Source organism: Uloborus diversus, chromosome 8 (genome assembly GCF_026930045.1).
Source record: "Uloborus diversus isolate 005 chromosome 8, Udiv.v.3.1, whole genome shotgun sequence".
Lineage (NCBI taxonomy): Eukaryota > Metazoa > Arthropoda > Arachnida > Araneae > Uloboridae > Uloborus > Uloborus diversus.
This window is the reverse complement of record NC_072738.1, coordinates 56,564,437-56,591,144: the sequence shown is the minus strand read 5'-3', so window position 1 is coordinate 56,591,144 and position 26,708 is coordinate 56,564,437. Positions and strand designations below refer to the sequence as shown.

At 32.5% G+C, this 26,708-nt stretch overlaps 1 protein-coding gene across 1 annotated transcript in view; it reads right to left on the bottom strand.

Moving 5' to 3' along the window:
• LOC129227815 (rho GTPase-activating protein 18-like) overlaps window positions 1-26,708 on the bottom strand; it is a 439,197-nt gene that overhangs the window by 15,829 nt on the left and 396,660 nt on the right. The window contains exons 9-15 of the mRNA XM_054862428.1: window positions 25,718-25,809; window positions 23,350-23,427; window positions 19,739-19,910; window positions 16,275-16,357; window positions 13,811-14,026; window positions 12,688-12,747; window positions 8,019-8,072 (exon numbers count right to left, since the gene is read on the bottom strand). Coding sequence (XP_054718403.1) covers window positions 8,019-8,072; window positions 12,688-12,747; window positions 13,811-14,026; window positions 16,275-16,357; window positions 19,739-19,910; window positions 23,350-23,427; window positions 25,718-25,809 — 755 coding nt within the window. The remainder of the gene's footprint in view (window positions 1-8,018; window positions 8,073-12,687; window positions 12,748-13,810; window positions 14,027-16,274; window positions 16,358-19,738; window positions 19,911-23,349; window positions 23,428-25,717; window positions 25,810-26,708) is intronic.

Sequence of the window (26,708 nt, the reverse complement as noted above, 5' to 3'; positions counted from 1 at the left end):
CGCCATCAGGACAAAAATGCAGGGTGCAGGAGAATCAAGTGCAGGGTGCACTTAATCTGCTAGTATACATCTAGTTATTGCATGGCTGTTAGTTTACCCTCAAGGTACTCCAGGACACCACTTACGTGTCAGCAGAACATGCTCCATATCATGATTTTTTTCAAGGCTCTTGCACAGTGCGAGTAAGTCAAAAAGTTTATCTCAAAGGTTTCTAATTAATTGACCAGTGACTGTATTAAAGGTACCACACAACTTCTTCGTCTGTACGTAACAGGACATCAGTCTACAAAGCATGATGGCCTCCATTTCTCATCAAAACTTGTTAAACTGGCGACTTTCCTTAAAATTTTGGCTGGCTCTAAGACCGCCGATAACAGGGACACTAGGGCAAACAATTTTCGTGTCTAAAAATGTTTTTTACAATGCTGTTTTTATTGATACTTATTTAGATGCTTTAAGTCACTATCGTATGGTTTCATAATAAGTAATGTTTTAAAGAAGTGGTTCGTCTAAAGAAGGCTAGTGATTTTGTAGGAATTTTTTTTCAATTTCTTAAAACATTTTGTAGACTATAAGGTTTTTACATGCAATATACCAGACAGCCAGGTTATCACATCCAGAAACTGCAGTTTCGTTCTTATTAGAACTAATCAGTCTGGCTCAGAGAATAACCGAGCTGGATGCAGTTGTCATCTCATCCGCAGCATGTAGACACTCGCTGGTGAGATAAATTTAAGTTATCTATCAGTTTCCTGGCACTATCTGCTTCAATAAGATGACATCTGCCTCAAGCTCGGTTATTCACTATTCCAGACTAAGAATTTCAAATAAGAAGGAAACTGCAGTCTCTATACATGATAACCGGGATGCCTGGTATATTCCATGTAGTTTTGCTTTAGCCCTGACTTTAACTTACTGCTATATAAGGTCATTAGTTTATTTGTTTGAAGTTGCATAATCGTAGAGCAAATTGTAGATCATTTTAGATCGCCATTTTTTCCCGTTAAGTCATCTTGTGGTTGTTGGCAACCACTAATTTTACCCTTTAACTGAAAGATGAGGTAAATAGTGTATGTAAAAGAAGCAAATATAAGTGTAAATAAAACTATCAAACAAGCATGGGAACAAGAAAAAAATTAAATAAAATTTTTCTCAGTCCTGGGGTTTAAATAAATTGTATACATTTCCAACATTTTTAGTGCAATAAAATAAACAGCTCAAGATACAGATAGAAAACATAGTCTCCAAGAGTATTACAAAACTATGGAAAACCAGCAGCTTTACTATTACTCTAAAAATGTTTTCCCAATACCAAGACGGCTTTTTCTTACGCAAAACAACCATTTCTAGTTCAAACTTTCTACCCTTCGATGTTTGTTTCAAGAATCGAAATTTTCCAAAAACATCTTGAATTTGAAAAAGTATCTTGTTTACGTCATTCCCAATTCTATGAAACAAAAACACACGTTTACTTGGCCACTATGTAAACATCGCAAAATCATTTGCCTAAAATGTTTTCACAATTCCCAGGATGCCGGTATTTCGCCAAAATACTGAATATTCGATCTCGTTGTAGCACACATACCCGCGGAAAAGTAGAAGGCTGGAAAGTTGGAGTAAATGCTAAATATATTTTGAGAAAAATTGTATTTCAATTTTCCTTTTACATAACGCATGAGGTTGAGGAAAACTTTGGAAAGAGCCGTTTATCTAAAATGTTCGGGGATTCTCTTAGAAGTTTGTCAGAGAACAAATATTTTATTTTCTTTATAGTGAAAATGAGGCTTTAAAAAAAAAAAGAATTCCTTATCTTCCGTGCAACTCTCTGCTTTAATATTTATGTTAGGATGATTTGTTCTATACTTTGTAATACTTTGGTATTAATAGTTAATAGTTATAGATATTTAGTATCAGTAAGATGAATTTTTCAAATGGTTTGGGGTCAAAACTTCGCGGCCAAAACTTCGCTGGACGAAACTTCGAGGCCAAAGCTTCGCGTGGTCAAAACTTCGCGTGGACAAAACTTTGCGTGGACAAAACTTCGCGTGGTCAAAACTTTGCGTGGACAAAACTTCGCGTGGTCAAAACTTCGCGTGGACAAAATTTCGCGCGGTCATAACAATGAACTTCACTAAACATATCATATAAACTTAGCTAAAAAGTCAAAATGAATCTTTTTTTTTTGGGGGGGGGGGGGGGGTGTTATCGTTTAATGATTTCCAAGAACGCAATAAACACACTCTATATAAAGAATTGAATTTTTTATAATGAATAACTTGATTGCAAGTTAATTGTGTAAATCCTAAATGAATTTAAGTATGATAAGTTAATGAAGTAAGAAATTGATAAAGATTTGAAGTTTAAATAAAGATTAATTCATCACTTTTTCGAAATAAAGGAATTGGTTTTATAATAACAATTTAATGTTCTATAGCTAGCTAACTACATTCTAAAACTAACGTACATAGTTTTGTTTGTGCAAAAACTTGTATGCACGAAATTTTGACTACGCGAAGTTTTGTTCACGCGAAGTTTTGTCCACGCGAAGTTTTGACCTCGCGAAGTTTTGACCTCACGAAGTTTTGACCTCGCGAAGTTTTGTCCACGCGAAGTTTTGGCCGCGAAGTTTTAACCCATTACCTTTTCAAATATTCGGTAAGCCATCAGGCCGGACTAACACACGCTTACTTAAAGCTAGTATGTTCAGTCTAAGCTGCAGGCGATTTTGTGATCATGAAGATAACTGTGTAGGTTTATTTATTTAATTATTATTACTATTGTTATTATCAAAATTGAGGTTCAAAAATTTAGACTATTTCAATATATTACATAAATGAAAAAAAAAAGATAATACGGTTTTTGTGGAGTACAAAAACACAAGTCACAAATAAAACTTACAGTTTATCATTAATGACTGGTGTATGCAGTCCATGTGACTCTAGGTAAGGGTATTTTGTAAAGCTCTATACTAGGATTTCTAAGAAGTAGCCAGTGGCTACTTTAGTCACAGAAAATGTTTGACACTTTTTCACTTTTGGTAGCCATTAAAGAAAAAAAAAAAGTATGAAATCAGTCCAAAAAGTAAATAACTTGTTCGCTGTTAGTAATAGAGACGTAAATACGACAGAATTCATCGATTTTCTTTAACTAAAAATATTTGGTCTGAAAAGAAAGACGAATATACACTGGTGTGCAAAAATTGAGGACGAGACGGTTTTTTTTCAATATAATTTTGTACAAAAGCTTTCCAAATCAACACATTTAATACCGTAAGATCCCCAATACGTAAGGACATGTGTAATGTAAACAACACTTACTAAAAGATAAATCAGAGGGATAAAAAGAAGCTTTATTGAAAAAGTAGCCTGGAGCGCAATGCGACTGAAGGCCGAAACATCCCTGTGATGGGTGTCCAGCAAGAAACATCCGGTCTTTAGTAGGGGATATAATCTCCCCCGACTGCTAGACAGGTTTCACAGCGTTTGCCCATGCTGAAAATGAGGGTGTCAATGAGTTGTTGAGGCATTGCTGCCCATTCGTCTTGCAGCGCAAATCGAAGCTCCCGAATCGCTACTGGTGGTAAGGTACGAGCTGCCAAGCGTCTGCCTAGAAAATCCCATACATGCTCGATGGGATTGAGATCCGGAGATCGTGCCTGCCAATCCATACGTTCAATATCCTCACTCTCTAAGAGCTGTTCGGCAGCAACTGTGTGATGACATGGTGCATTGTCGTCCATGAAAAGGAACTGCGGACTCATAGCGCCTCTAAAAAGACGCACATATGGAAGAAGAATCTCGTTACAATAACGGGTCCCGTCGACTGAACCTGCGTCGAAGATGTGAAGGTCTGTACGACTACCAAGCACGATGCCTCCCCAAACGAGAACACCGCGACCTCCATACCTGTCCCTTTCAATGATGTTCGAGGGATGATTGCGGCTTCCCGCCTCTCTCCAGATGAGTATGCGATGAGAATCGCTACTCAGATTGAATCTGCTCTCATCTGTAAAGAGTACTCGTCCCTATTCATTGTCTCTTCAATTCCGGTGTTCCCGGCACCGCAGAGAACGCCTTCTCCGATGGGTAGGCGTTAGAGGTACACACCGTATAGGGCGTCGTGCAAACAGACCACCAACGTGAAGTCTTCTGGCCACGGTAAAACGCGATATCGGTCGTCCAGTCGCCTGTGTCGTGTGTCTAGCGATTTCTTCCGCTGTCTGCTGCCTGTTTCTTCTGGCCTGTAAGACAATATATCGGTCATCTGCAGGTGTGGTTCCTCGTGGACGACCACTACTGAACCCTCGGATAGCTGTTCCTGTAGTTTGAAATTGTCTCCAAAGTCGTGAAACGATGCTGTGAGCAATTCCGAACTCTGCAGCCACACTTGTCACAAGCGGCCTTCCTCCAACTTCCCAATGATTCGACCTCGGGTAAAAGCATCCAGGTGTCGTCTAACAGATTGATTATTCGCCATTTCTCGCTGAGGCAGCAACTCGGTGTGATTTTAACTGCTATACGGCATGCAATCTCTCTGCCAGAAATACTGATCTTACACCGACAACATGCTTTATACTACTCAGACAATCCCCCATTACGTCTGCCTGCATATCTGCGCATTTGCTACTGTACATCACCTTACTTAATCTCCTGATTGGTCTTTCTGTCCGCTGTTCCTCTTCGTTCAGCTGATATGCTAATTTTTTGACTTTGTCCTTAATTTTTGCACACCAGTGTATATATATATATATATATATGTACAAAATTAATATAACGCTTACTCAAGACTGAAGAGTTGGGCTTTAACAGGACTGGAAGCGTGTTGTCGAAGCGCGGTTGTATTTTTAAGGAAAAATAAACACAGGATCACAACGTTTAGAGACAAGGTTTTGATTCTTTGGTTGCCCTTTTCAATGAAATGGTTTTCCGTTGGCTATGGCAACCTCTAATCTAGAGCTTTAGGGAATTAACATCAGAGTGTCGCTAATTTTTTAATTTATCATACGTTAAAATCTCTTTATGGACTTTCTCTCCCTAGCTATGTACGCTGTTAGGAAGTCTGAGTCTGATTTTTCCTGCAACAGCTTTTTGAAAAAAAAAATTTAATTAATGTATTTTAATTAATTTAATTAACGTATGATTTTTTATTCTTTTTATTTCAAAGTTGTCAATTTCAAAAATTCAGATTTTTTTTTTTTTTTACTGTTGATAAGTATTATTGAGTACTACATTCCCTAATATGAAGGTTCCATTTTTGTGTTTAACAAGTTCAGAGGCTTGAAAAAATGAAGGATTCTCACTACAGTAAAATGAGGCTACTTGAACCCGTTAGAAAAAAAGTGTTTAAAATCCGTCCTTGTCCTATAAACATAATGTATATACTTAAAAAACTTTCTCAATGACAGTTAGCAGTACTAGATAGAGGATGGAGCATGAAACGAAGTTTTCTGATTGATGTTATGATTGCAAGTTGTCTAAACAGTTGTTTTTAGTGTCAGCAAACTTTCACATGTAAGTTCATGAAAACATCCGATATCATCAAGGCAACGATAGTTTTTTGTTTGCATTTTATTTCTTAACTAGTGGCACCCGCACGGCTTTGCCCATAGTAGAAAATTAAAAGGTGTTTTGGTTGCCCTGTATATTTACAAATGATGCATGATGGAATTCCTCGCCAATTGGCTTGCCCACGTTACGGTTCCACGTTATGATAGCTTGGTAATTTACTCGTCCATCTTATGATAATTTTTCTCGGAAAAATGTTCTTAAAATTGGAATAGAAAAAGAACAAAATCGAATTTTCGAAAAATCGCTTAAAGGTGCACACCCCCATGCTACAAACTAATTCTTTGCCAAATTTCTTGAAAATCGGCCGAACGGTCTAGGCTTTATGCGCGTCACAGAGATCCTGACAGCCAGAGAGATATCCAGAGAGAGAGACTTTCAGCTTTAATATTAGTAAAGATAAAATAACAGTGTTTCAAGGTTCTAGCTATATAATTAACACAGTAACTAATGTAAGTTAGTAAAAGTGCACTGGTTGCCTTAAAATGGAGCTACTTGAACTTAGCATTCAAGCAGCCTCTAACCACATTTCATCACTAAATTGTGTTAAGCAAGGTTTGTAATCTTTTAAAATAAAAAGGTTAGTTACAATTTATACCCGTTTATTTGCAGATCTGGGGATAAAAAGGATCCAAAAGTAAAAGAGAACCCCTTTGAAGTAGGAGACAATGCGGATTATTAAGAGTAAAAATTACAATTGTGTCCAGATATTCTGTATAACCTTAGAGAGTGTCACCATTTAATAATCATAAGGCATTTTGACTTAAGAATATCAACTCTAAAAAGGAAATTAAAACACTGTTCACGAAACAAGCCTGGGCATCCTGTAGTATTTAGTAGCGAGCATGAGCAAATATTAAATAATATCAGAGAAAATGAATCCACCGAAGCCATTAAATTGAGGAGTTTTCATTCTTTCTAATGTTTAAATAATGAGCATTTCAATGGGTTTCAGTTGTAGTTGGATTATATTTCTATTTGAGAAATTATGTTTGCCTAAAAATATTTTAATGTATACGTTGATTTTATATTAACTTACATAAATAATTTGTAATTTATATAAATCGTTTGCTCACTAGAATGTATGCTTTGAATTTCCTTTCAAAATTATTGGTCCTTCTTGATATCACCACCTGTTTTATAGCTTTTTCTAATGGATTTGCTGAGTGGGACCAAGTAGCCCCAGGCGCGGGGCTGCTTGAACCCAATTTTTGAAAATAGAATAATATGTATAAAGAGTTAAAATTGTTGTTTAAAAAAGGCTTAAGGTGGTTGCAGAACGTCTGAAAAGTGGTAAAAACAAGGCTATCAGTTTACATTATGGGTTTACCCAACAATTCAGTGTAAAAATCGCAAAAATGAAATTTAGGGTCCAAGTAACCCCACTTTACGGTAACTGTACGTGCAAATTAAGACTTGAAAATTCACTTTTATTTTGTAGCGAGTGACCAAAGACTCTTTTAATTCAGACGAAAAGTTCAGTTATGTAGTAACATTTTTATTCTTAGTGGGAAACAACAACAACTAAAAATGAAAACGTAGCTGTATAACTATATTAAAAGCGTGTTGTGACCACTTGCTATTGAACAAAATTTTGAATTTGAAAAGTTTAGAGTTCTGTATTTACTTTTTAAAAAGCTCTCATTTTTTCTAATGCCTTCAAAATCTCTCAAAAGCAAAAGTGGAAGCACTCCTTTTCAGGGAGTACAGTGCTCATGCTCAATAAAACTGATCAACGGTAAAACAAATTTAAAATATTCATATTGGTAATTTTGAAATAAAATCCAAAAAAATAATTTAAGCTATTCTTTCAAAAGGCAGTTAAGAAAAAAATGCACTCATATTCCTAAATGAGCAAATAATATCGAAGATAAAATCATTATCTTTCAAATAAATCGCATCCAAGTACGTCCTCCGTTCCAGAGAAAGCAGTCTTAAAATTTTGTTGGAAATCGCTAGGGAGAAATGGCGCCCAGGTTGGCATCATTGGCGGGCCTATATCTTGGGCCAGGAACTTTTTAGGAGAAAATAAAATATTAAACTTTTTTTTTTTTTTTTAATTTTGACATACGTTAAACGCACAAAAACTTCCCGAGAGTATGAAATTGAGATTTTTCTTGTTTCTGCCTAAACTATCATGAAATATACCGACTATAATTTTTTCACGATCTTATGCTCTTTTTCTGATACCATCATGTTGATAAAATTAGCTGTTTCTACCGAAAATGTTTGAATCGCAGTTTTGTAGTGTAATAATTAAATTAATTTTAAAAAACATCATTTCAAAGTCGCAGAAGAAGCTGCAGAAATAAAAAAAGGAGAAGTAGGAAAAAATTCCAAATGGAGTATCTATTCATAGCAAAAGAAACTTCGTTTATAACTGGTTAAGAAGTAATTTGTTTTTAAATAACATAAACATAATGCAAGAACAAAAAAAAATTAAATCTTACTTACGTCTTTAATATTTTTCTGCTTCTCTCCTTTCAACTTTCTGACTGCTCTTTTTGCCTAAAATAAACATATAGTTAGAAAAACAAACTACTGAAATTGCTAAGAGCAGTGACAAAAAATATGATTTATTACCTTACTTTATAAGCAGATTATGAATTAAACTTTGATCAAAGCTGTCAAGTGTCTCTTGAAATTTTATCAATATCTTTATGAGGTTAAACGTTTTTATTTTCTTTAAGCAGTTTTTGAATAAATCAATTATGATCGACTCAGATTTTCGACTGCATCTAATTTGATGTACATATACAACTTCTTTTATGACGTATGTATTCTAATACGAGGGTTACTCTGAAATGTTTTATGTACGCGCAGAAAAATTCAAAAAAAAAAAAAAAAAAAAGGTTTACATTAAAAATACAAACTGCTTTAACACACCAGATGATTTTTTACTGACTTAGTTCATGTTGTTTAGTGTAGAATTATTTTTAGTGCGGAAAAAAGGAGTTGACGTGAGAACACTATCGTGCTATTAACTTCTTTGATTTTAAAGCTGGATTAAATTTAAAAAATGCGTTCAACGGATGCAATTAGCATTGGTAAGGCAGTGAAGTAAGGTATTGGAATTTTCATCTCGCGCTACTGTAGTTAGATGGTTTAAATATGTTGGCAGAGGTCACAACTCTCTTCAGGATTATCCCCAATAATGTGTCTGCCATACGAAAACTGTTGTTGGATGATAATTTCTGTGCTTACCAAATAATATAGAAGAGACTCAGCATTGGATACACAGCCATACACAAAATTATTCATGAAGATTTACAAAATAAAAGAATTAGTTCTCCGTTGGGTACCCCATGCTCTAACTGTGCACCAAGAAGAGATAAGTGTCAGAATCAGTAAATAAACCCTTAAATTGCTAATTGATGGTAGCCACCACATCATTTCTAAAATAGTAACGGGTAATGAAATGTACCTTTTGTTTTGACCTTACAACACGTCAAGAAAGCAAAGTATGGGTCTGTGAAGGTAACTCCACACAGAGAATGGTGAAAATACAACAAGCGATGAAAAAATAATGTATGCCGCTTTCTTCAGAAGTATGAGATTGGTCAAAGTCATCAAGTTGAAAGGACAAAAGGTGGTAAAAGCAAACTAGGATACCACCAAATGTCTTCTAAAAATTCTCCAAGAAATGAAAGATAGGGGACTCATGCTTCACCATGAAAATGCATTTTCCCATTCAGCCAGATTAACATTTGAGTGTGATAGAATATCCACTTTACTCTTTGGATTTACCTATGTTTGACTTTTGAGAAAAAGAAAAAAAAGATTGGAAAAAGAAAAAAAAGATGTTACGTTGACGTCGTTTTTATTCAGAAAAAGGGATTGATGTCGATATAAATGCATTTTTCATCGATTTAAAGAAATGATAGATTTGAGGTGTTTGATCTGTGGAAAAATTTTAAACAAAAGTACATTCATGACAGAGGAGATTAGTTTGAACACTTGTTAAGTTTTTTTGAGTATAAAATTAAGACCCCTGGAGTATCTCAAAAATTTCAGAGTGACCATCGTATCTAGAATATTTTACAGAATTTTCTCAATCTGCACTATTTTTGAGAATAAATGTTGATATTTATTTTTAAAATATCCAATCAAAATAAAAAAAAATAGTATTTATGTACTTTTCAACCACGTGTTGCACAGAAAATCACAGCGTTCGCAGTGAAATGTAACTCAAATAAAAGAGTCCAGCAGGATGCTCTTTGATTATTTGATATATATTTATATAATTTTCAAATCAGTTTTGTGAAATAATTTCAGATTTTACTTCTTAATAAGAACAAAAGGAATGGAACTTTGAAGACTGCATCGTCTTGAAATAACTATAATCATTTATTTTTGAACTTGATAGAAATCTGGTGAGGAAGAAACACGCACCGTAACATCGAATGAACGCAACAGTTTCCACCAAAAAAAACCAAATGTTCAGGATTTAAACCTTTTGGGGGTAGAACAGTCGATACATTTTTAGATTTTGAAGACAAATTTTAACTCTCTAGAATACAATTGGAAACAAAATTTCGTCACATTTCAAAAAAATAACTGTTTCTGTATTTTCTCTTTACACTAACCTCAAAAGAAAACAAAAATACAATTTCCTAAAATCTCCAATGGAGAAATTAATTATAAAAGTTGTTTTCCATTAATTTTACTCTGGAGTTATATTTTAATTGAAATAAAGTTTAAATAATTTTAAGCCAAATACTTAGACAAAACATTTCTTTGTCCCGAATGAATTTTATTGCAACACACACTGTTGAAACATTTGTTTGTCAATTACTTTGAGTTGCTGACTATTAGAATAACTCCTTAAAATCACAGCAACGTTGCGCCGCAAGAATTTACTGAAGGTTTAATTTATCACAGTAAATTCATTTCATTTCATAAATATTTTGAAAATAAATTCCTAAACCACTGTAACGAGTACAAGAGTTATGACATGAATGAAAATATAAACTACAAAATTATAATTAATAAAGAATTTGCTTGTTCTTAAAAATGTAATATCGCGGTGCTGCACAGAGCAAGGCAAGAATTTTATTTTTCTTGCAAGGTATACATTTTCGATGTGAACCAGAAAAAATGTGCAAACATTGTGTGCCAAATTTGAGATAAATAAAGATGGATTTGTCTTGGTACTCAGTTGGACAAATGCAATCGTTTCAATTTACACATATTTTCATTAAGTTGCAATACTGCTACATGTTGCAACGTAACGTCGTACATGAATGCCCAACAACCTTTTACATAATACTGCGATGTCTCTTCAGTTATATCTCTAGCAATTTTGTGAGCGAGAACTAGTGAAATGTAAAAAAAAGCTAAAAAATGTTCTATTAATTAAGTTTGAAAAAAAGGCGAATAAAACTTTTAACCAGAATGATAAAATATATAATTGGCATTTTGCTTCTCAAACAGTAATGAAGAGCAAATATTTTTGATGATCCCTTAGGATGAAGAACATGGAACTTCATCCTGCGTTCACGGAAAAGATATACTAGATGTAAAGAAACAGACTGCCAGAAGGTTTGCCACTATGATCACTTAGGGGATTTTTTCTAGAATAAAATAAAAAGTAAACCAATGGTATTCGCATTCGCCGTCTGCTTGACACCAACTTCTTCTCGTTCTCTTCCAATCCAAACATGTAACTGACATCGCCAATTAGAGTATTTCTTTGTTTGAATCTAGTCTATCATTTTGTTGAAGCAATATAGAAGATAACTGGTAAATAAACTCTTAAGCACAATTTCTTTAAAAAAATTTATAACATCGTTAAAAACTGTAGCTAATGGCCCATAACATTAAAACAATTCCATTGATATGTGTGATTTAAACATTAAAACATTAATGAGATTGCGCAAAGCATCATTAAAACCCACGGCTATATCTAATGTAACTTTCATAGACACGATAAAAAGTAGATACATACCATTTACAAATGAATAACTTAAGAATTTTTTCACTGAAACGTTATGCAAAAAGAATTGCCTAAACGTGATTCAAGATTACAAAAACTCCTTTTTGGTGATGAAAAGGCGACCACTTTTTTCATTTTTTCTTTGAAAGGGGGGGTCATCAAAACCCCAAAACATGCATGTGCCGTTTATGAAATGTTATTGTGATGTTTGTAATGCTACATACTGTTAAATAAAATAATCAAATGGGCTATTTTTCATGTTCAAACGGAATGTATTTTTCTAAATGTATGACGAAAAGATAAAATATGAAGACAAATGTAGAAAACTGTTAATGGCATTATTTGTCAGAAAGGAAAAAAATAATTCCAAAGAAATATTTTCAATACTTTGAACTGTTTTGTAATATCAAGTTAATGAAATAAACAGTTGCATATATTTTAAAATATTTTATGTGTCTCTCTCTTCCCGGTGTTAAGAAATAAAATAGAAACTATTGTTTCTCAAAGACAAAAAGAGAGAAAAGGAAACAAAGAAAGAAAAATTCTTCGCAAAGTTGAAAGGGTTTTATCAAATTAAAAATTACTTTAAAGAAAAACAACTTCTTTATGAACCGATTGATGCCTGAAAATGCAAAACATTTTTTCACACCACAATATAAGCGAAGAACATTTGAGAGTTTTGTCAGAGCACAAGCTGAAAATTAAATTAGGCAGTTTTATACCTTCATGAACTCACGATGCTTAAGAATTCAATTTCCTTCAAAGAACAAAGACTTCGAGTCGAAATTGAATTTTGCCGGGGAGGTTTCAATGCACTTATCTAGAGTGCCTTTAACCACAAAACCTGGCAACGATAATGAACAGGTGATGAAAAGTGAACAACTTTCGACAATATTTCTTTGAGAGGCGAAGCCGACGTTGAAATGGCGATAAAAGCGATGCATTCTTTGCTATCTTATTTTCTTTATGCGTCAATTATATTGTAATGCATTTGACAGTATTTTAAGATTCAGAGCCTATTAGGGGAGTTATAACTCAAAAAAGTTGACACCAGCTTTTAAAAGGAAAAATAACTTTTGACTTTTGGAAAAAGAAATAATGCATTTTATTGGCAATGCAAGCATTTGTAACGACTGGAGAGTGATTGTCAAAAGTGGTATCATTAAAGTAAGAAAGATTTGCACTTACGTGTTTATTCGCAGATCGCCTGTTTTGGAGCCTTGCTTGAGCTAGCAATTCAGGTGGAACCTAAAAGGAAAGTTTTTAAAACATAGTTTTTTCAGATGCACTTTAAACTTATTTCCTGGTGAATAGGTTATAAAAACAAATACCTAGTTAGGATTTATTTTTAAAGTCAATATTACATGGGTAACACCAAAAATTATCATGGGTAACACCTGTTACATGTATTAGTTCATTATCTGTAAAGTACTGCATTTAGTATATTTTTTTGTATATGTATCGGTCTCGGAAAATACAAATGAAAAGCAGATAAAACCGTACGCATTCAAAGAAAAAAAAATAGTTTTTTCACTATAACATTCTGCAGTTAATTATTAATATTTGAGAACAATTTTAATTTGCTTTATTTCTACGGCAAAAAATTGAAAGGATCAATAAGGAATGCATAAAAAAAAATCCGTGCTCATTAGTAACACAAAAAGGTATTTTTAAAATTGTGTATGCAAAATTTAATGATAGTTGTAAACACTCAGCACATTTTTGTCCAATAATTTTTCAAAAATGTCCTATATTTCGTGAATTGGTTGCTTTGATCACTATGTTGATAAAAAACCTGACGCGATTTTTTCATAGATTACAACTGATATAATTTCTGGATTTTAGTATTTCGTTAACGATGACACATAAAGCTAGTAATTTGTTAAGTGCTGTATAGTTCAATATGTTGTATATATCCTGTAAGACTTTCCCCTTCTACCATACATGCAAGCGTCCGCTACTCTTGCTAAATGGTTAGTTTCATCAATGGTTAGTTACGCTTTTACGTTAGTTAAGCAAAATTAGTCTTCTTATTTAATTATTAATAGAAGACTATACCAAAAATAACAACATGAAGTCATTTTACGCTTATCGTAAAAGCTAAATCTCCAATTTAAAGGTTTCGTCAAAAGAAAAAGCTCTTTAAGAAACTCTAAAAAAATATTTATATTCAGTATAGGACAAAATAAAAGCACATTTTCATTATTTGTTAAATTCAAGTAACAAAATTCTCTGCTCCAAACATTAAGGAATCTCTTAGATTTTTTTTTCCTTCTCAGCTCCCTAGGGGTGCATTAATTTTCATACTTACGTTTCCTAAGAAACTTCCAAATTTAATGAGGAGTTGAGTAACTTTGGATGACATTGCAGCAACTGTCACTTCGGCAGCGAGATCGTTTTTATGGTTGCCTTTCTTGAGTCTTGGCGGCGGAAAGAGATTGGGTGCAATAATCATTGCCACATTTCCTAAGGACATACGATTGGCATCTTCTTCGGCAACAACTTTTGACAAGAAGTATAAAATTTCCTAGAGATTAAATTTTACAGAATACTTTTAATGAAGCTCAAAATATTGAAGCCAGCATTGAAAGCTATCAATATTTTATTCACTGCTAAAGCAACATTAAATTTTGTTGACTAATCGAAAAAGCAAACAAATTTACAAAAATATATAACTGTTTGATCATGAATCACACAAGTTATTTAACTTTTTCAAAAAAACTTTAAATTGTTTCATGCAAAGGTGAATCATTTATAAGACTTAAGTTTAAAAATAATCTCTCTCTCTCTATATATATATATTTGAACAAAACTAATTCCATAGTAATCTAAATGCTACAAAGTATCAAGTGTAGACATTTTAACTGCAGTATGCAACGAGTGTAATAATGGCTATCCCCGGATTACGGAAGGACAATAATACCTATTGCTCTAGAGTCACAAGTGGGTGAATGAAACTAGTATCTTATGTGCCAAGTCTCTGATCTTACTACACGGTTAGGAATTTTGTAGTCTTGACTAATTTATGTTCAATTTTCTTCTCTTATGTTTTAATTAAAACCTCTTGAGGTTCCTTTCCGCTATACCCCCCTTTTTCATAGAGTAAGTTATTTTCATGCATGAAAAAATTCTACAACAATGCTAACCTAGGGTCAACTTGACACATATGGCCAAATTGTTTAAATGTTACAAATCGAAAACTACTTTTTGGAACTTTCCAAAATAAGCCTCAGAAAATCCCGCAGTAACCCCCACATCAGTCACTTCACTCACTCCTCTATTTAACAGCCATTGAACTTTTTCTTTCTTGACTAAAAAACGGCAGCTTAGATACTACAAGCAATCTGTTAAAGTGTTAAAAATTTGCAGCCAAATATTCAGAAATCGGTTACTGAAAAACAGATTCAAACTTATCGTTATTGAAATAATCATTAAGATCATAACGTAATGATGACAGCAATTCTGAGTTTGTAATGTTACACCGTTTTCCATATTTTCTCATGTTGTTCAGGAATAACTTTAAAATTTCATGTGTGTTCTGGCCAGCTAAATTCATTTCAATATAAAGTGCTACCCGTGGGTACAATAAGGGGTTGAGCATCACTGTTCCAGAAAAAGGAACAACTGTCACAGTAAGAGTTATCCGCCAAAAGAAAACCGCTATAAGGTAAAACTACAAGTTATATTCAGGTTTCAGAGTAGTGTTACCCACCTCAACAATTAATACAGTGATGGTATGCACTCAGCCATATTTTTTAAAACAAAAACACCGTTAATTACGAGTTTAAACAACTTGTTCCAACATAATAGTGTCTAAGAAAGTGTTTATCAAGCCTCAAAATCATTCCTTGATGCTTATTTCCTGAAATTACTATACTGTCCGGGCAAAAGGCTCGATATAAGTTTAAAGGAAACTTTGTGAGGTCTTCTGGCACCCGAAGTAAGAAAAAATGGTGTTCAATATCGAAACAAGCAAGAACTCATTTTCTCCATCGAAAACGCCAGGATAAAAATTTGAACTTTCTTCAACTTCCATGACATTAAGACTGATATAAGTGATTGAAAAAAAGGGGGTATTATTGAATAAAAGGGCTTTTCGGTGCAAAACGCTCGTTGCCCTGAAAATTTTTCCAGTTTTAAGAATGACATTTTTTAAAATTTATCACAGAAAAATAATTTATATTTTGCATTTTCAAATGCTATGCATCCCACAATGATATAAAAAAGCATTTTGTGCATAAATTAACTGAATTATTTCAGAATTTTTTTTTTCTGCGCAATTTTCTGTTGTTCTTTTAATTCTGACTACTGACTACCACTGTAGGATATTTTCCTAAGCCTACAAGTTTTTGGGTTTGCAAACAACCCCACTTTTAGTCACATCAATAAGATGACGATGACGTCTGACATACTGACGTTGTCAATTTATTATTACTTTTATAAATTTCTTAAACTGCATAATTTTAATGTATTATACTTTCCTCGAACATGCTACTTTTTAGAAGAATGCTTCAGACGAACAATAAAGTTACTGTACAATATTATATAGATGTATGATAATATAAATTCGACATTTTTACTTTTGATGTTATTGTGAGTTGCAAGTGTTAATTACAAAAAGTAAAAAAAAAGGCTTCGATTTAATTTCTTTAATTTTTACTTTTGATTTTTTTTTCTTTGTTAGGGCTTTATTTATTTATATTTTCATCGAAAAAGAGTCAGTTTATCATAAACATTGAACTAAAATTTTAAGAAAAGTTTTATACTGAACTAACCTGTAGTAGCTCTCGGTGTCCATCAGGCAATGCTAAGACTAACAAATTTAAAGCGTTTACTTGATCTTGGATGTTTGGTATGTCTAAAAAAACGTCGGAGAAAAGAAAATGAAACAAACATACAGTAAACAAGAGTGATTTTTTTCTGAAATTGCAGAAAAAGAACTTGATTTTAGTTAATGCAATCAAATAATGCAGTCACGCAGGCTTTAGACTGAAAATGAGAGCGGTAAGAATATCCTGATATGTTTATTCTGATGTTTGCTCTAAGTAGAAAGAGCCAAACGGCATAGGCACAGAATCTGTTCTAACCGACTTTCGTTGCTCTTACTCTATCTAAAGCAATCGCCAGAGGAGCCTTTTCTTTTCAAAAAACTGAAGTGAATACGAATTTACTACACACCAAAATTTCACCTTATGCATTAAACAAATCAATACACAGAACAAATAAATTTTCTTCAAAACAACCCTAATAATAATTGCGTTTCTATTCTGACAATACTGACTAACTATAAGGAAACTGTACCAAGTATATGGCAGATAACCTTCCAGATATTTCATCTAAAATTGCAAAATATTTTATTAAAATTATAAAACACACTAAATGTTAGTTATTGCGAAGTTACAACAAAATTTAAATTCTCTTTATTGAACGTTATTGAATATTTGATTGCACACATTGACTCAATTTCAAACCTTACATAACTAATTATAAAACCTTTGACTAGTTTAAACCGTGCAGTTTAAATACATAAATAATCAGGAAATTTTATAGTTAAAACAATGGTTGATTCTAGGCGTGTATACAGAAGATAGTACGATAGTGTTTAATTGCAGAACTTGTTTTTGTTAAAATACAAGAAAACACGAAAATTGTTTTAAAGAATTACTGATAAATTTATATAGTCAGTGCAGGATATAAAATAGTGAAATTTATTAATCTTGCTTTTTTCAAATCGCAAATTTAACTGTAAAGATGGCTTTATATTAATGAAAAAATTTTTTTAATTTAAAATATTTCTCCGTTTTTGAGGCATAAGAATCTTATTATTTTTTTAAGCAGAAATATGACTAATTTCTATGTCATTTTTTGAAAATACATTGACTCCCAAAACTTTGAAATTTTTTAGTAAAACCAAAATAACGCAAAATTGAATTCGAATATGAAGTTCAATATTTTTTCACATCATTCCTATGTCATTCTAAATACAACCCAGTAGTTTTTTTTTTTTTTTTTAATATTGACGGATTTTCTCTTTGAAATGGGTCAAAAAACGAGGAGACAGATAAATAACACGCAACAAAAGTCATCGTACACTCAAATATTTTCGAATAAATTTATGATTAAAATTATCATACGTCGGATAATTATTTTTGCATCTTCATTATTTTTGCATTGTGTTGACCCTTAAAAGTCATTTGGCTTTGATTTTTTGTTTATTTATTCCTTAATATTGTGCTTATTGCTTTAAAATGGCTGGTATTCGTAAAAAATCACAAATACCATTCGAAATTTCAATTTTTTTCTCACAGTAGCGGTAAATTGGTTTGAAACGTCTCTAAATTAGTTAATTTATTCCATTCTATAGTAAAGCGCTTGATAAAATGCTTTAAATAAAAAAATCGGACCGAAAACAAGGTAAGAAAAGATCAACCGGCAAAGTTGACAAAGCGTGATCGGAGATTTACAATTAAAAAATTTTTGAAAAATACACATTTGAGTGCTGTAAAAGTTTCTGCAAAGTTAAATGAAAATTTTAACATTTAATTTTCACCTAAAATCGTTCACCAAATTCTCTTATTAGCTGGATTAAATGGGACCTCTTCTCGCAGAAATTTTCTTGGCCGTGCGAAAAAGAATAAGCTTACGCTTTTCGTCGCAAAATTGATGATAAACAAGCTCAAAACGTTTTGGAATTACGTCTTACTTACGGATAAAAATGAATTTAACATTTTTGGCCAAATTGTTGTATGATTGTAAATAGAAGAAAAAATTAGGAACTTAATCTTAAGAACTTAGTTGAACCAGTTAATCAGGACGGTGAAGGCGTTCTTGTGTGAGGGTGCTTATCAGCATTAGGACTTGGTAGTTTGGAATTTTTTGATTAAATGATGAATCATGCTGTTCATTTAAATATTTTAAAAACCAATTTTAAACACTTAGCCAAAAATTTGGTTATCGGAAACAACTTCGTTTTTTATCAAGATAACGACAAAAAGCATACGGTTTTTAACGTTTGCATCTAATGCCTCAAAAATTGTCCTAAAGTTTAGAAAATACCCGTTTAATCTCCAGAATTTAACTTAATGTAACATATTTAGAGATATCTGAAGGCTAGATTACGAAAATACGGCTGTGAAACGAAAATAGAGCTAGAAACAGTAGACACTCGAAGTGTGGTTGAACACTTACTCAGAAATTACGCAAAAAAAAAAAAAAAAAAAGAAAGGAAAAAAGAATGAAATATATCCCCAGGCGTTTAAAAGGTGTTGTTGATACTGCATGATATTCTACTAAATAATAACTTAATAAAAAGTTAGATTGTTCAATGATATGTAGACATTTTTTAAAGTGTACAAAGACTTTTGTGAGATAAAATTTCCAGCATTTTTTTGGTTTTTGGTTTTTAAAAAGTTAAGTTTTAATATTTAAAAAAAAAATCATGTAGTTTTGTTGAAAATTGATCATAGATCTCATACTTAAATACCAATTCTGAAATAATTATTCTAACCAATGGATAGGGTCCTATTTCATTGAAAGTTGTAGGTGTACGAACACTTTTGGGAGCCACTGTATATCTCTTTTTTTTTTCTTCTTTTTTTAATAGTTCATAAAGAAAACACATCTGCATTTATACTATCTTGTTTCTACTTCTATTCAGGATTTCCTTTCAGATGAGTATTTCTTAATGTCTTCATTTATTAAACATTTCTAAGATGCATAAAACATTAATAAAATTTTAGAAAATAGTTACTGACTTTTCATTTATTATGCACTAGAAATTAACACATTTATACAAAACCTACTGTACTATTTTTCCCAAAACTGGACATAGTTTTCTTTACTTCACCATTCAATAGCTTTATGCATAAAAAATAGCCATACTTAATTGCAAAGTTCCGCAAAATTACGGAAACCTATTTCTTTATTTTATGATTTAATTTATTTAATTTTATTTTATCTATTCCTTTTGGGGGGGGGGGAGATTTTGTTAGAAATTGCTAAAAAAGTAAAGACAGGGTTTCACATTTTATTCATATTCTAAAACAAGTTAGCAATTTCATTTTTACTAAAAATTATTTATTAAAATATTTTTTTTTAAAAAAATGAAAGACTTACTTCCAACAAAAGTCAACGAACAGAATATAAATCATCACCAACATAAAATGATTACACTTATTCTCAAAAGTTATCAACAATTTTTAATTTTAAAACCTTACAAAAGAATTAAAATGTTCATTACTTGGCACTTGTAGAAAAGCATCCATATGACTATTAGTAAGTAGAGGCTCCGGTAGATGTCGCACTAGTTGTTTCAGAATGACACTAACGTCAATGGCAGACGATTGCCGAATCAAGTTCTCAACCAAGTTCGGTGAAGTTGCATAACTTCTTTCGATTTCGGTTTTCAAAGCCTGTATACGATGAAGAAAACATATGAACTTAATTTTGAGATATTCCGGAATGCTAAAAAGTTACAACTAATGCTTGGAAGGGGGGGGGGGGAGAATAAATTAAGCAGCAGAAATGGATGATTTTTCATTCACAGTGTCAAATTTGGTAATATTTCTCCATACTCATCCGAAATACTTAAGAAATATCAAAAAGTTTAAGTTCTTGCTTTGAACGCAGTCTTTGCTTGGGTCGCAGTTAGGTTGTTCTATTTGGGCTAGAGTTCCGTACTTGTACTGTTTGATGGATTCTTGCACTAAAGAAATTAACAGGGTTAATTAATTTAAAAAAAATTTTGCAACAATAAACCAAGGAGTAACCAGAGCAGAAGAAGAAATGCACAAATCAAAGATCATTCCAATACTTTTAGTCCTAACAATACTCCAGATATGAGGTGCATGAATCTACCTCCCTTAACGGTTGTTGAATAACGTAAGTTTTTAAAATATTTCAAAATTAATTCTGTTGATTTCAAATTAAAAACTTTTGCGATTATAAAACTTTAATGGCCCACAAGAAAATCGAAGTCAAGTACGTTTTATTTGTTAACTTCAGCCAAATGGCTCGAACTATTTATTTTACTATAGAGCTCGACTGAGTGATATTTGAAAGAAAACAGAGAAGAGAAAACTAAAATTGAATCGGGACAAAAATAAATAAATAAATAAATTCATTAAATAACAAAGTCAACCTTCCATTAGGAACGCCGATGCACATTGCACAACCTGACATTGTGTAGCACCTACATACGAACTGTTTGTTAACTATTCTTCAGTTACGCAAGGTTTGGACACGCATTACATACAAACAGAAGTCTAAAAAAAAATTACAAAAATAGGCTCGGGTATGCGGTATAGAAAAAATGGAATTCTTATGTACATCAATACCTCAGACTTTCCGAAAAAAAAAAACAGAACTTGCAAAAACCGATTCATGGATGAATTAAATGGTATGACTATGTGACAGTATGGTATGGTTTTTATGTGACAATTTGAATGAAAAACAGTATTTTTGTGAATACAATGCTTCTTTTGATTTGTACAAAGAAACAAAAATGGAAAAAAAAAAGTATAACACATCCATTGGATTTAGACTGACTTAATAATGACACATTTTGATCTGATGAATTAACTAGTATTTTATTGAGATTTAAACTAGACAAACAACTTTGGCATTCATCAATACTGTAGAAACCGTTAGGAAATTAAAAAGATACATCTGCAACTAAAGATTTTCTATTAAAAACGCTTCCTTTTTATTGTTGAAACTAGCAATTTCCAAACTAGAACTCAATAACCATGTTTTTAAATGTTATGTTTCAGCATCTTTGGAATTTCAGGTTTTAAATTATTTTCTCCCCCCCCCCCTCCTCCTTTTTTTTGAAGTAGGGGGATGGGCAAAGCACTCACTTTTACTCCGGTCTCAACTCACTAAAAGAAGCAGCGGTTACTACTACTGTTAAATAAAAAGTTAAGTGCATGAAAGTCAATGCTAAAACCATATGCCTGAAGATGCTTACATATTTACTTCATTATTTCTCATTTTTCTAATGCAGAAACCCACATTTGGCATCGGCGCTAGCATAAAATTAATGTAGACAAGATAAAAACTTTCTAGGGTCGCATTAAAATAATTGTGTTCAAGTTTAAAGCAGAAACTAAAAAACACAAGTTCGATTAAAAATACTTTTTAACGAAATATTTGGCACTTTATCATTAGTTCTTCTCAATTCAACATAACAGATATTTCGACTTTGAAACAATCCCCTATACCCCTTACATATTGTCGCCTCAAAGCTACAGTAACATATCAAAACCCAGAATAAGAGTAAGTTGCCCTACCGCTGCTCTAGGCGACGATATATGGATGAGATAGGGGATTTATTCAAAGTTCGGAATATCCATTATGTTGAATTGAGTGGAACAGGCGATAAAGTGCTGAATACTTTGGAACAACAAAAACTAATGTCAGATTTTGGTGAAATTTAATTTATGATAGAAATACGCCCAACAAAGAATAAAATGTTCTTATGAAAATTTAAACTAATTTAAAATTTTACTTACGTTCCTAGGTTAGCAGGAGAAAATTTTATCTGGAAGAGTTAAAATTTGTCTGTATTTGGGAGTAAAAGTTAGTTAGAGCCTGAAAATAATTGGGGGTAAAACCCCGTCAATCAAAAGAAGCTAATCTTGAGAAAAACGCATTTGAATGTTTGTCTGATGGGACGATCAGCCAGTACCATCCAAGGCCAGATACAAGGAAGGGATGATGGGGGCGCTCGCCCCTCCTTTGAGGGACCTTGCAACGGCAGTTTTTTTCCCGAATTGAGGTCCTAAAATGAAAGTAAGGGCCATTCGAATCTCCTTCTCGGACATGTTTCGGTACTGAAATTTCGAAACGACAATTTCAGACGATCTTGAGTGGTTTTAGAAGGAGGGGGGGGGGAGTTTGGAGGCCCTCCGCAAAGCAATTCTCAAAAAGTAAGCCTTAAAGACGCGAGTGTAGGTATCTCAGGTAGAGTTCGAAAAGGATTCAGTGACTTTCTTCCCGAATGAGTAAGCGAAATGTTAGAATAGCTGGCATCATGTTAGGGGGAACTGTTTCAAAACATTCCCCTGGAATTTTTACGAAACTGAATTTCTAAAAGTCAATTTCAGAATACTCTATCACCTGAGAAAAAAAAAGGAATCGGTTTGGAGAACTTCTTGGTAAAATCTCTGGAATCTCTATGTTTTAGTTTTAAGTGAAAATAATGCCTCACCCCCCCCCCCCCCAAGCAGGTGTAAAACAGATACATATAGCAGAGATAAGAAGAAGGAAAAAAAACAATCTCGCACTCATCGAGAAATTTCTGGATCCGTCCTTGGTACCACCTATTTTCAAACAAATATTTTAGTTCACTTACGGGGGTTCGTACAAAAGATGATAGATTATCCGAAAAGTATACTTAAGCAATCACTAAATGGCATCATTGTTTCATTTAAAAAACTGACTGATTGGGTATTTTCCCTGCACCAATTAAGACATTTTAGGATCACCTTTTGCAAAACTAATAATTTTGACATAGGCTGCTGTTGCTCCAAAGTGCAGATAAAATCTCCTGAACTCTTCTGTTAAATTCTGAACCATACAACATGTAAGGTTGACTATTAAATAAAAAAACTGAGAGAAGCGATAAAAAGATAAGTCATCAGAGTTAATTGTTTAAATTAATATATTTCAAAAAACAGCACCCTTCCACAAATAAGAGAGTTGTTCGAATGTGAAAAATCAATAGAAGCAGAAAGCAATAAAAAAGGGATTGTTGATTTTAGAAACTTCCTTTATATATAAAAGAAAACAAACTATTCTGCATTAGTTGATCTTGGCAAAATTCAACGACGGAGAAATAATTCTGCATACCTGAATTTTTTGCGCAGAGCCGGCAAGTCGCATCAACCCTTCTTCGCGTAACCCGTTGCTATGGAGATGATGAAGAATCTGGAAATTCATAAAGAGAATTTTTCAAACTGGGATGGCAACAAGGGTATGAAGTTTTAACTCAGAAAAGTTTTACCACAGTAGATGCATTTTATCGATTAGAGGAAGCACCTTAAACAAACAATTTTTGATACTTGGTTGATAAAATATTATCAAGAACAAGTAGCGTGAAATGCAAAGTTAAAAGGAAAAGTCGGCTTTGGGACTGAAATTTATTTACTATCCCGGGAAAAATGTAATAAAGTATTTAATTCAATAATTTTAAAAAATTCGGAACATTGGCTAACTGGATTCTTTTACAATTAAAATATTTGGATTAATTATATTAAATTAAAAAATTCAACGTTTAAGAATATTACTGTTTTTTGTTTACTTAAACAAAATGCATATTTAGTTATACAGATCATGGTTATTTAATTACGATAATATTAAATGAATTTTTCTTTTCTTATATTGAAAAGACCAAATTTTAATCTTGGTTCCTACACCAAAAACATAATTCGTTTCGATTAATCTCATCCTTTAAATCACACATATTTTTTTTAATCCTGCCTTTTACTAACAAATAAAGTTACTAATTCGCTAATGATGGACTTTTAATACTTAACTTTAAAACCGCCCATCAAGATACTACGGGTGAAAGTTGTTGCTAAGTTTGCAGGAAGCAATTGCCAGTTTCGTGATATTTTGATAGTTGAAATATTAACCCTCACTCCAAGTGGATTAACTTTAAACTCCAGTGGATAGCGTTAATTTTTGACCTCTCTTTCGATTCTTCGTTCCCTTAAAATTACTGTCTTACCAGTAAAACAGTTAAGCGACCGGATCCAGTTCTTCCTTGTCAAAATAAAGCATTTCCCAACATGCCAAACGTTACCAAAAAATATTATCAAATTATGCCGTGGCGTGGGCTTCATTGTTGGAGACGTCAGAAGCGTTACTTGATCATTCGCTATTATATACATAAGGATACTACTGTTTTTTGTTGTGGTTGATACATTGATTAAATTAAACAATAACTGCATTCTTTTTCAAACAATTTGTCAAATAAATATATGATATTCCCTTACGTCATAAAATTAAAGATATTTTACATTGTAACTAGTTTACAGAGATTTTCAACTGAAACATGAACACAAAGCATGAGCAACTTTTTATGCTCTTTCAACAATATCAGATTGCAACAAAATGACTAAAAAACACTGTGATATAGTACATTAAATAATATTAGATCACAAAACTTTCTTAGAAAAGCATTTGTTTTTTAAAAAATTTAAATTAAAGAACAAGAAAAAAATTATTAACTTAAAAATTCCTTTAAATATTTTGTCTAAAAAAGTTTATTTATTTTGAAAAAGAAAATATAATTTAAAAAACAAAGTTTGTTCATCATCCAACTGCAAGATCGTTAACTGCGTATTTACAATGAAGCATGACAGATCAAAGTATGAAAAACTGCAATTGAGGTAGTCCGAGTATGGTTCATACTATTAAAAAATAGTCAAAACAATGCAAATCATGTACAAAAAAAAAAAATAAATAAAACATTATGATCTGAATAAAGGAGTACTTCTAATAAAGTGCCGATTGCTATGGTTCCTTAAAAAATAGTAATAATTATCACAAGAATGAAATATTTACAATCAAAATTCTTTTCTCAACAATCTGTAATAGAATTTGCAGTTCATCTTTACTTACAACAATGTTTTTTTTTTTTTTTTCAAATATTTTTAAAAAAAATTTATACCTCAGAATTAAAAAAGAAAGCATATTTTTTTAATTTTAAAAATTAATATAAAAAAAAACTTTGATATCAAACAAAAGTCACAAGAACTTCCTTTAATTTCTAATTTAAAGATACATCACCTTGAATTCAACCTGGAGCAATTAAAACTTGGATTTTTATGACCAATTAGCCATACGAATTCGGCAAAGACATATGTAGCAACATTTTTTCTCCTTATTCATAATTACAGGTTTGTTGCTTTCTAAAACAGACCCTTTAATTAGAGCAAGGAGGAAAGTATAGATTGCTTAATGCAATCCCTCATGCAGAGGAGAATGATGAAAACTCATATATAAGTTTAGATGAGCACATTTCTTCAGCTCTTTGTTATTTGGGAATATATTATATATATATATATTATATATATATATATATATATATATATATATATATATATATATATATATGTGTGTGTGTGTGTGTGTGTGTGTGTGTGTGTTTGTATATGCAAACGAAAAAAAATAGTAAACTGATGCACAAAGCACATTAACAAAGCAAATTTACCCATTGATAGATGAGAGGAACTTTTAAACCTGGACATCGCCTTCTGTCCATCTCTAGCAAAGAGTTTATTGAAGCTCCAAAAACCACATTATCTGAAAAAGCATTAACACATTTATGTCTACGATTGAAATGTTGTTGAATATATTATATAATGTCCAAGGACTGTCGTACGTAAAGTAATAAATTATCCGACCATGTTATTTTTTTATTTTATTTATTCATTTATTTATTTTAGTGAAAACATGATGGATAAGAATCAAGTGTATTTTTCTAAGCTGATTTTGAATCTTTCAGAGCATTCACAGTTTTTTCCGTTTGTCTGTAGCGTCAGTCGTTGGCAAATAGCGTTTGACTGCGGTAGAGTGCAGTCCTGTCGTCAGTACTTTTAATTTCAACGAAAAAGACGGAACGACTGAAGTAGCCAGCGCAACTGCATTAAAATTTGCCAGAAAGTGGAATACAGTGAAGTAGACGACGACGATTTTCCATCATATTTCACGCTTGGATTCAGACGTTTTGGCAAAAAAAAAAAACAGGCCCATGCGGTTTAACAAGCCTCTTACTCTCCTGATATGGTCTTCGATAACATATGGCTGTTTTCAAAACTCAAAAGGCGAGTGAAAGGGATGGTATTTTAGACATGAGAGGACATTATGGCTGCAACGGCAATCGAGTCAAACCCCATTTCGAAACAAGCGTTCTCGGTATGTTTCCAACAAAGGCAGCCCAGAGCTGAACGAAGTATGAGGAGTCCTAAAAGCATTACTTTTAGGGGGATAAGGTTTCTAATGATCCAGGGTTGACAGTACTTATTTGGTCAAACCTGGATCATTAGAAACCAGGGTTGTACCAGACCAGACTGTACTTATTTACAAGGTAGTTTTTGTACCTTGTAAATAAACGAAATAAATAACATATGTCATAAATTTAACAAGTTTACAACAAGGTTATCTTTTCGAGATGACGCTACAGTTTTTTGGAACTACGCTGG